Source organism: Telopea speciosissima, chromosome 2, assembly GCF_018873765.1.
Source record: "Telopea speciosissima isolate NSW1024214 ecotype Mountain lineage chromosome 2, Tspe_v1, whole genome shotgun sequence".
Classification (NCBI taxonomy): domain Eukaryota; kingdom Viridiplantae; phylum Streptophyta; class Magnoliopsida; order Proteales; family Proteaceae; genus Telopea; species Telopea speciosissima.
Window position 1 is genome coordinate 69,531,639 of NC_057917.1, and position 10,978 is coordinate 69,542,616.

Genomic DNA, 10,978 nt, shown 5'->3' on the forward strand with positions numbered 1-10,978 from the left:
TCTCTCACTGGTTTCTCCTTGGTTTGAGGTCGATTTTGCATTAAGCTATGTGTAGCAGAGATAAGAATGTTAAGATGGATGTGCGGAAAAACTAGGAAGGATAAAGTATGGAATGAATGTATTAGAGCTGACTTGGGAATTGCCCGGATCAATGATAAGCTCTGAGAGAGTTGTTTGAGGTGGTGTGATCATATGCAACAGAGGCCTAGGGATGCCCTAGAAAGGAAGAGGGATATGATTCCAATTGAAGGAGCTAAAAGAGCTAGGGGTAGGCCTAAAATGACCATAGGAGAAGTTGTGAGGAAAGACAAGCATAGTCTAGGTCTTGCATCAAGGATGACCTCGGATAGAGCCTATTGGAGGGCAAGGATCCATGTAGCAGACCTCATTTAGCTGAGATTCTCCTGACTTGTTGGGCTGTGCCTCTTTCCTCTTACTTTCATCTTTCATGTTTCTATTTATTTTCTACCTTTCATGTGTCATTTTCCATTTTTCATTTCTCATCTCATTCCCTATCCCTTTTTTCCCATCTCTTCATTCCCTTAGACCGCAGTTTTCCCTAATTTGTTTTGTTTGGATCCATGTAGCCGACCCCATTAAGTTGGGATAAGGCTGAGTTTGTTGTTGTTGTTGATCCTCAAAGTCGAGTTCTGATGGCAAAGAATCTGTTCCAGCAGCTCCCCGTTTGTTAGGCCTCGTGTGATTTCCTTTGTGCTTTGTCGACATTTACTTTTGCGCGGATGCTTTCAACGAGAAACCCTTCTTCTCAAAACTGCTGATAATCTCACCAACCAGGCCTCTTTGGAGTTTGGAACTCATTGGGCTTGATCATGATGAATGCGCTCCATTTTTGCTTCACATTCAATCTCAAGATCTCAATTAATTGCTTCAGCTCCAGAAGAGAGTGTGGAAAGGATGGATCTAGGGGTGTCAACAGGCTGGGCTGGGCTGGGCCGGGCATGTTAGCCTCAACCCAGCCCCGGCCCAGCTCTGCCAGAGCCAGAAAAGGATTAAACCCAAGCCTGCACTGTGGGCTGAAAAACCGGGCCGAGGCCCTGTCCGGGCAGGTGAGCAATGACTGATCACTCCTGATCTGATACCATGTGACAGAACTAGAACCAGGAGAAAACCAGCCCTACACAAGGAAGAAAGAAGAGAAGTGTGAGACAAGAAGAAGCCTAGCTCACGATTTGTGTTAGTTCCCAATCATGAGACAAGGCTAGTTTATTTATAATCTCAGGATTACAACCCTACAGTCACTACTTACTACTTAACAGATTAAACAGCACCACATATTATAAACATCACCAAGTGTCATTAACTGTCACCACAGCTACTATACATCACCACCACTGCTATAATTTCAACAATTATAAATTAAATGGCATCAGTATGTTTCATGCTTATCAGCGACCATCAATCAAATTTATCAGAATCAACAACATTATACTCTCATAAAAATAGAAGAAAAACTAAACAAATTGTCTTCCATGACAAGATGACAGAAAATGTACAAATTGCTAATAAAGACAACTTTCCCTGTATATGTCAAACACATTACTCTATGGAAGAACCACCTCGGTTAAAGTTTAAGGACAAATACGAAAGAAACAGAAAGTCAGAAACCGAACTTGACCTGAAGTAGTAAGTTCAGAAACAAATACACTTCACTCTTCTCTTGAAGCAGGATCCATTCCAGTTGAAGGGCTGTCCGCAAAGTATTCTTGATGTTTCATATTCACGCCATACTGTTTGTACGTCGGGCAGAAAATCAACAATATAAGGTGAAAATGAGATGGTAAAGGAGAAGTAAACTAAATTACGTTGATAGATTCACCAAAAAATAAAAAAGAACAAGCAAATAGACAAACAAAATAGAAGAAATTTTTCTTTGAAAAAGGAAAGAGGAGGTTGGTGAAGGCACAAGCCTCTATTCCGAAGTAGGGTTAAGTCTAGGATCAAATTGTCTGTGGTCGAAGAGATGGAAAACAGTTCTATTACAACTATAATCATAAATTTACAATGGAAAATGAAGACCCAGGGGGTCATAAAAACAAAGAAATGCATTCTCAGTATTGATATTGTAGCCACTAGCATTCAGATGATGAACTACAATGGAAGTGCAGAAGTAGTTTATCATATAAAGAGTTGAATTTACTACATGGGACTCTTTAAGGAACTCAACTAGCTTACCTCACGAAGTGCTTTGGATAAATCCTCCATTGTCAAGATCAGGCGTTTATCCTGTTCCCAGAGAATGTCAGCTGTTTAAATGAATACTAAAAAAAAACTTAAAGAAAGGAACTTTTTTCTTTTTAAAAGTAAGTCGGTGCACCTTCTGCTGCTTATCTCTCTTATCTTTGACTGCTGCTGCCTGTCTTGCTTTGCACTGCCTAGCTCAGAAGACATGGAGACTAAATTAACTGATGCAAAACCAAGGACATTTACTAAGATAAGAAAAAAAATTAAAGATAAAAGAGTTCTAGTTAATATTTGGGAACAAGGAGCACAATCTTTTTTTTTATTACTTAAGAAGACAATTCAGGTGCAAGTAATGTATGCAAAGATTCAAACTAATACATGGCCTGTCTGTTAACCCCTGTAACAATTTTTTTAGTAGCGGTACAAAATACATGCAAGTGAGAACATAAACAGATCTTTGTTGAGGCAAACAAAAGTTAGAAGCAGAAAAAGACAGAAACATACTGAAGAGCATCAGTTGCAACCTCTGAAACAAACTTTTGTGTAGCAACAGCTACCAGCCTTATTCTGTCAAAAGAAAAATGTGTATACCAGGATAAGCAATGATTTGGAAAGCTCATAGATAAGTAAACATTACATGCAGAAAGAATTACTTCAAGAAATATTAAAAAGAAAAATGCATTAGCTTCCCTGTAACAAGAAACAAGAGATACCAATAACAAAATTTGGTTTCAAGGCTCATATACCAATAGAATACAATTCAATCTCTCAGGCTAAAATATTTTATGGAAACCCTAATCTTGGTACATTTATAATCATTTGAGATTAAAACCAAAAATCTCTTTGCAGTTTCATAGAAATACTATTCTGTGGGGTTAGTGACTTGCGTGGAAGATATAGAAGGGTCTTCTAGAAGATATGAAGCTGAAGATATTGGAGGATCTTCTAGAAGATATGAATCTGTCATCTATTGCCGTGTTTATTCAGTGTCTAATTTTGTGTGCTTAGTCATTAGCATTGTTAGCTATATTTAATTATAATTTTGGATAGTAATTAGTTGCTACTTTGTAATTTCTCTCCAATAGCCAAGGGGTAGTTTCTAATTTTCTAATCAAGGCAGTTTTATTAATAAAAGAGAGGGGCTGTTACAGCCAAGGTTTTAGGTCTCGGTTTCACCAGTGGTTTTGCCAGGCCACGAAACCGAGATCTCGGCGAGATCATGTATTTTATTTTCTGAACTTGATGGTAGGTTTCGGTGGCCATATGGGGCTGAAACTTGATATTCCCCCTATTTTAGGCCTTCTAAACACAGTGGAACCATTAGTTTTTACAAATACAAACCCAAAATGGTACTTGGATTACGGACCATAAGTTGGTAGCCTACGGCGTGCGTGAGGTCTACCCTAGGCGTTGAAGAGGGTCCAAAATCAAAGCGACACCAATTAGGCGAACAAAGCATCCAAGGCGCCTGGAAGCCTAGGCGACGCCTTGACAACTATGTTCCACACAATATTTAGACTCATTAATTTTACAGAAAAATAAATAAATAATTTAAAAACAGAAATTTTTTTTTGCCTCCATCATTCCATAGATTGGTAGACAATGTATAACATATAAAACAATCATAGTCAACAAACAAGTTTAGATCATGTTTGAATGAAAAATATAGTTTTTGAGATGAATAGTAACATTAGGTTCTTGAGATGCAGCTTGGAGGAGATTAGCAGCTTCAATCTTCAATGAATCAAGCTTTGATGATGTGTTGGTGGTGTGATTTGCCAAAAGAAATGAAAAAAAATCACCAAATAGTGTTTTTCCCCTTCACAGAGGCGAGAGAGCATCGAGATCTCGTCAAGTTGTGAGGCTTTAATAAGGGTCTGGTTAGACCGAGTCGAACCGAAATGAGAAAAAGGTCGAGATCTCGGTCGAGATCTGGTATTATTTGTGTATCGCAAGTCATCTCGTCTCGAGATGCTACGAAACCGAGATATAAGCGAGATCTCGCCGAGATCTTGAACCATGGTTACAGCTCCCCACGATTTGGATTTTAACAATTGCTTGGATGGCTTTATGCTGTTACACTATGAGATGCAGGTTTGTGGGATGGGTTAGTGGGATTCTAACCTAGGTTCGAGCGGTAAGCTCAACTATATCTTTTCCTTTCTATGTTCCATCTTCTTCTTCCCTTTCTTCTCTTTCATACTTCTCTCTGTTAGTTACTATTCTCAACATCTGCAACCAGTATTTTATCAAAAAAAAAAACATCTGCAACCAGTATACACAGCAGATTTCGTGGCTTCTTTGTCTTCCCCTATTGCTGTTGTTGATCTTTGAGTAAGAGATCTGTGATCCATTGACAAAGGTTTTTACTGAAGCTTTACAAGTCACCCTGTGGCACCTTCTAACTCTGGGTTTTGGACAGCAAGCTTCCAAGGAGATTACCCTGCTGCACCTTCTAACTCTGGGTTTTGGACAGCAAGCTTCCAAGGAGATTACCTTCTTATCCAACCATCAGATCGAGTCCAGGTTTTGATATAATCCTCCCCTAGCTTTAGACCCCATTCAATCTTGGTTTCTTGTTCAAGGACTGAATTATCTTAAGGTACACGGTTACTAAATCTGAACTTTTACTTTCTAATTTTGAGTCTCTAATTTATTTCCTGATCTAGCCATTAACTTTGGCTTGGAATCATCAACCCAAGGTTGCCTACCTTCGACTGGAAGGATCTAGCCATCCAAGTCAGTTACTTACTATTTTGGTGACATGGTGCTGTTCTGAGTCTTAGAGACCTTTCTGTTCAACCGACAGTGGGTTTCAATCTGCTACTGTTTTCTGTGATTGTGTCTCCCTAGTAACCTCTGTTCAGACCTGAGAATAGGCTGATCTACTGTTAGGGTATTCCTTATTCCTTTATAGCTGGACTTACAGTCTAAGCCTACTGTTAATGGAACCTGTGATTCGACTGCAAACTAGGACACCAGTGACCTAGCCTCACATCAGTTTGGTATCAGAGCCAATCATGACTAGCATTGAATAAAGTCCTTTTGATATAGCCGACACCCAAAAGGTTCTTAATTATCTTTTCAAGGAGTTGATGCAACTGGATAAGCGAATGGCTCGAATGCACCAATGTTTGGGCGTCCCAAAATCATCTATAGCACCTCCATATGAAGAGAAGAGAATTCCATTAAAAGCTAACGAAACTAAGTCGAGATTAATGTTGAAGAGATCCCAACAGCTGGTGATGAAATGGATAAGACAGCGCTTGATGTTCCTATTGTAGCAGCTTACATTGAAGAGTTTGAAGCAAATAAAGTTAAAACAGTGGACGATGGTTTGTTCATGAAGGTCCTCTATTGTCAATGAAAAGTGGGAGGTATACTAGCAATGCTGAATGCAAGATTGTTCAGTAGGATAATTAGGATACTGTATTAAGGAAGAACAATATCAGAGACTTGACTTTTCAATATTTTTTTTTTTAGAGAAACTAATATTCCCATGTTGACACTGAAGGGGGGGGTGAATCAAGTTCACAAATTTTCTCCAAAAATATGCCCAACACACGTTGCAAAACACCCTTGGTATTCCCAACACCAATGGCACTAGATCAATCAACTATTAGGGCACAACACACATAACACAATCTTGTATGCAATCACACTGATAACGGTAACTCACTTCCGGCACACACACACACACGTAAATGCACAAACACTGACGTCGTTGTCTCACAAACACAAATGCTGATATGTATTGGCACAAACACTAACTGGTTGTGGCACCCCAATTTTACCAGTCTACAATTTCGTGTGTCCTACCTCGCAACCACAATTGGTCAGGCCACCTGGGAGGTGCACACTCATCTTGTCATCACCATAGCACTCCAATATCCAAATAAAGATAAATAAACCAAAACAACACAGGGTTTATGTAGTTCGGCAGTGTAGCTACATCCACGGAGTAATACTCAAACTGACCTTAGCGTTTACTCAATCACTACTGATTTTTTACCGCAACAACGGCTCAAAAACACCCTATTCTGCTTTAACACTTGCCTACACAAGTGCAAGGGTTACAACCCCAAGTGGTGTTTCAATCACAACAATGACTCATGAATGCCGTCCTGCTTCAACCCTGAAGACAAAAAGGCAAAGACTATAATCCCAAACCCTAGACAAGTCCCCACTTGCTAGGTAAACAATGAAAGATCAAATATATCAAATCCCCTCATTACAATACATGGTCTAGGTATTTTTCACCAATAAACAACTCTAGACAATAAAATAGGGATTTGCAATACGGAATACCTCTACCGGTGTATTCCTGTTTATGAGCATGTGTAGGCTTGAATACGCTCAAACACTAAACAATGCCGTCTCAACAACCAAAACCCATCAAAGCAGCGAAATAGGGTTTTGGATCAGTAGAATACCTCCTCCCGATATTCCCACACTCTAGTGTGTCATTGGAGACCAATCATTACATTGACGCTCTTCCAATTGCATGCAGATCGAGAAAGTCTTCAATGAAGCTTTCCCTCTGAATGCCAAGCTCTCTATGATGATTTTCACGTTTTTCTCTGCACAAAGACAAAGCCCTCTGAATTTTGAGCACGTACGAAAAAATCGAGAAAGTCTTCAATGAAGCTTTCTCTCTGAATACTGAGCTCTCTAAGATGATTTTCACGTTTTTCTCTGCACAGAGACGAAGCTCTCTGAATTTTGAGCACGTATGAAAAAACCGCGTCCAAATCGAAGTTAAATTGGCCAAGATATGGTCTTCCGAAGATAGACAGTCCAAATAGGCAACTACAAGAAGCAAATTTGTAAATTTCAATGATTCTCGTGACATTCAGTATTTCACAGGGTCAGCAGCGTGCACTGCAGAACGTAACGAGGTCAGCGGCTGAGATATAGAATGTTAGATTTAACCTTAAACACGCGGGTCGAACCAGCACCATTGGATCTGAAATTTCCATCACACAGAAAGCGGGATCAATGTCATCCAATTATATGGAATGTGAAAACATATTTTGATACTCCTGAGCCACACAGAATCAGGGACTATGGCGGGTGCACCAGCGACAGTAACTAGGATCGTCCAATCGTAATGGTTACGTCAGATTTCTGCAGAAGTGACCAGAACCAATATTTTGGAATCTTTCATGTGGATTGGTACACTCGCAATACATTGTAGCAGTCTGACTTGCGACTTGAATAACCATTGTTCGATCAAAATCTTCTCTGCGTCCGTCTGCACGTGCGCAACCACCAAATCAGGGGATTATCCAGTGGGGTGGCAGTGTACTACGCCTGATGCGCCCAGCCAACCAGGATGCTTGTGAGAGCATTTTCTGCGTTGCCACAACTACGCCTTAAGCGCACGCTAATCTGATCCTTCAAATTGAGATCCCGTGCTGTGGCTACATCTTAGCCACCGAAACCTCGATTCGGTGTATGTCAAAGCACAGAAATCTGAACCTCCTGGCCTACTAGAATGCAAGAAATGGAATCTAGGCTATAAAAAACTTTATTTTATTGATTTTTGCACAAATTCCAATGCCAAGAGAAAGAATAAGGGATGGTCAACAAGGTAAGCTACTGTAGCCTTTCATATATGCAGGAAAAATTGGCAGAATGCTCCCCAAATTCGTCCAAACTCATTCAAACCTCTCTCAATTCTCTTCGTTTTTGCACGACGATACTAATAACTCCATAACTTTCTCGTCCGACATCAAAACAACACACTTCCAATTGCGTTGGAACCATGACTCGATGAATTACATTTTTCATGCAGATCATTATGCCCAGTTCTGCCATTAGACCTTCCAAAATTGGCTCCAAACATGCATCCACTGTGTGAACCTATGATTTCACAACTTCTGGTGCACGGGGCCTTCACCTGCTGCTTCAGTGCAAGTCTATAATAAGCCTGAAAAATCTGCCCCACATGCCCGGATACCTTAGAATGTCTGTCAAACTGCCATATGATCCTACATCACTGTCTATGTCACATTCTGACCATTCCAGCTCTGCCAAGTCATCAATATATATTGTCATATGTGCCAATATGTGCCCAGAACTTCTGCAACCTGCCCAACACTGTATAAACTGAATCTCACATGTCTGTCCTTGTCTGAGCTGCCCCAACACATGTGCAAAAGTTTTAGTAACTCTGCCAACCTGACTGTACTGCCAAGACACTAACTATGACTGTACATCACCAAACCTTCAGTGTACATCACTGCCATAACTCTGTACATATCTATGCTGCCACTGTCATTGCTCTATATGCACTGTCACAAGTATACTGGCACTGAACTACTGTCTACCACAGTGTAAGTCCATCTGTCACACTGACTGTGTCAAGCATCAGGACCTGTGTGAGTGTGTTGATCCTGACTGTCTTGACAACAATGAAAACACCTACTGCTTTTAAAAACAGGGTTTTAAAGGTAGACAGTGCTCTCAACTTAAAGAGATTGACATGGCAGTCAATTTCTTTGATTCAGCCAGTTCCAGATAAACATTAACAGAAGGCACTTAGAATCAGGTGTACAGCCTCATCCTGATCTTGTACATAGGCCCTTTATTGTATTATTTATTTCAAGGTACGAGGGTAGATTTGACCATTCTTGGAAACAACCTCTCCTGCGATGCAGAGGGTAAGACTGGGTAAATTTGCCTCTCCCAGATCCTGCGGTTGCGGGAGCGTCGTTCACTGGGATGCTCTTCTTTTTTTTTTTTCAGGGTAGATTTGACCATTATTATATTGAAATGGTGCAATGTTGATTTTTCTTTGTTAGAATGGCATTTATGCAATTGTGTTACTTATTGCTAGTTGCGGTTAGTATAACCTACAAGTCGTGTGTTTGTCAACCAATGCAAGGCCCAGGCCCAGCACATGTATACCTGTACAACCTACGTCAAGTGGAAAACTGTCTATATGAAACATTTCACATGTGATTGTTATACCAACACTACTGAAACAAGACTCTTGGTAGATATGTTTTAAAATAAACTTATCTTGCTTCCCAACACTTTTGAGTGTGGAGTTTTCAAATGTTCCAACTTCCAATTTAAAGTCAATAAAACTATTGGTTCTTCGTTTCAATAACTTCCTGAGGCATAAACAACTGTGGCCATGTTTATACAATAACTCTAGTTCCCTTAACACTGTACCGTAAATTAAAACAAGAACAACCCATACCAAGAGATCGGTGTGTGGTTCAAGTAATTTAACCTTCATCATCAATTGCATCCTAATTATTTGGGGTTGTCAACAGTTCTAAATGTCCTGAACTCCAATTCTAACTGGTTTATATTTTATACAAATGCATGTGCCTCCAAATCAACCTGAAACCCAAAACCAATTTGGTTTTGCCTCCTCTTCCCATAATCTTCCACAAAGAAAAAGGGCGTACCCACTACCCAATGCACGAGGCTCCCGCCACTATGGGGTCTAGGGAGGGCCATATTGTATGCAGCCTTACCCTCACTTCACGGAGAGGCTGTTTCCTGACTCGAACCTGCGACCACTTGGTCAGAATGGAGCAACCTTAATGTTGCACCAATGGTTCCCTTCAAATCAAAACCATCACTGAACTTTCTGCACATGATCAACCAAGTAAACTGAGGAGACTTTGTCTTCAATACAGAAGCAGGCACAAGATTGTTTTCACATTTGCATGTGTGAATAGAGCACCACAGGAAGGCCAAATGTTCTTGTTTTCATCTAGTTAAATTTGCAGTTGACTCAATTGGTATGCATCAGCAGTATAGCACTCCAGGAGCATGTCTCTGCTTTCAATATCCGTGAAAACTACCAGATGTGCAGTGCCCTAGTCATCTTGTAAAACCTAGAATTGACATGTCACTCCATGAAACACGCAAGTGCATACACCTGATTGAACTACAATACTACTAGAATTTTTCTTAAGCCACTTCTGTTTGTTAAATTTGGGAAAGGGTATAGAATAAAGTAATCAACTAAATTTCCTTCTCATTAAATTCCAACCAAATTGGAAATTTGTTCGGCAATTCCCCCCTTTTGTCATAGCAGCGGCAACAATTAGGGGAACGCTGGGAACCAAATTCATACAGCTCCGTATTCTTGAGGTGAACGGCTCATGGGTATGCTGGTTCATTTAATAAAAGAGGTTTTAGGCTTGGCAACTACATAACATCTGCGAGCTAAGCCAGGAATCCGGAATTCAAGACTAATGACTCCTTCTTGTCTCGTCGAAAATCTTATATCCCAAAAAAAAAAAAAAAAAAACCGAGGGAAAGTAAAAACGATAAAATCACGATGTATGACAAGGATAATCCCTTAAAAGGAAAAGGAAATAGTTAACGAAAAAGAACATGCTGAAAAGGGCCAAAGTACCTACAGTCGTACGTCGGGGCACTGGAAACCACTCTTGGCGACGTAATGCTCCACTAGTTCATCTGGGATCTGCAAAGATAGCGAATAAGAATAAGATAACATCTCAGACTGATGGATGAACAAATGAATTCAAATTGAAGAAATTGGTGAACCAGAATACAATTTCAAGAACAGAAACAGTAAATAAAGCGAGAAGGAAGAGATAGATAGAGAGAGAGAGAAAGAGACAGTGGGAGTGTAATCCATCAGAGAAGCGAGGAAGTCGGACAAAGCGGAATCATCGTCGTGCCTGCCTTCGCCTGAAGTGGTGTTTTGATTCATCCTCCTTTACTCTCTCTCTCTCTCTCTCCTCGGCTCAAATCTCAAATCGAAAGAGTTAATCTAAAAAGC

General features: G+C 40.2%; 1 protein-coding gene across 1 annotated transcript; it reads right to left on the bottom strand.

Annotated features, from left to right (window-relative positions):
* Positions 1-1,474: 1,474 nt before the first annotated feature.
* LOC122649850 (transcription initiation factor TFIID subunit 10-like) lies at positions 1,475-10,978 on the bottom strand. Its single transcript, XM_043843100.1, has 6 exons — positions 10,817-10,978; positions 10,593-10,657; positions 2,707-2,769; positions 2,336-2,393; positions 2,194-2,244; positions 1,475-1,748 (listed from the first exon to the last, which is right to left on the bottom strand). The coding sequence occupies exons 1-6, from the start codon at positions 10,907-10,909 to the stop codon at positions 1,668-1,670; spliced, it is 411 nt and encodes a 136-aa protein (XP_043699035.1). The 5' UTR covers positions 10,910-10,978; the 3' UTR covers positions 1,475-1,667.

Bases quoted from the DNA above. Each gene is read 5' to 3' on its own strand.
- LOC122649850 (XM_043843100.1), bottom strand. From the start codon at position 10,909: ATGAATCAAAACACCACTTCAGGCGAAGGCAGGCACGACGATGATTCC. The intron at 10,658-10,816 runs GTCTCTTTCTCT...CTATCTTTGCAG, and splicing joins TGATGGATTACACTCCCACT to ATCCCAGATGAACTAGTGGA. The intron at 2,394-2,706 runs GTATGTTTCTGT...CTTCTGAGCTAG, and splicing joins GTTGCAACTGATGCTCTTCA to GCAGTGCAAAGCAAGACAGG.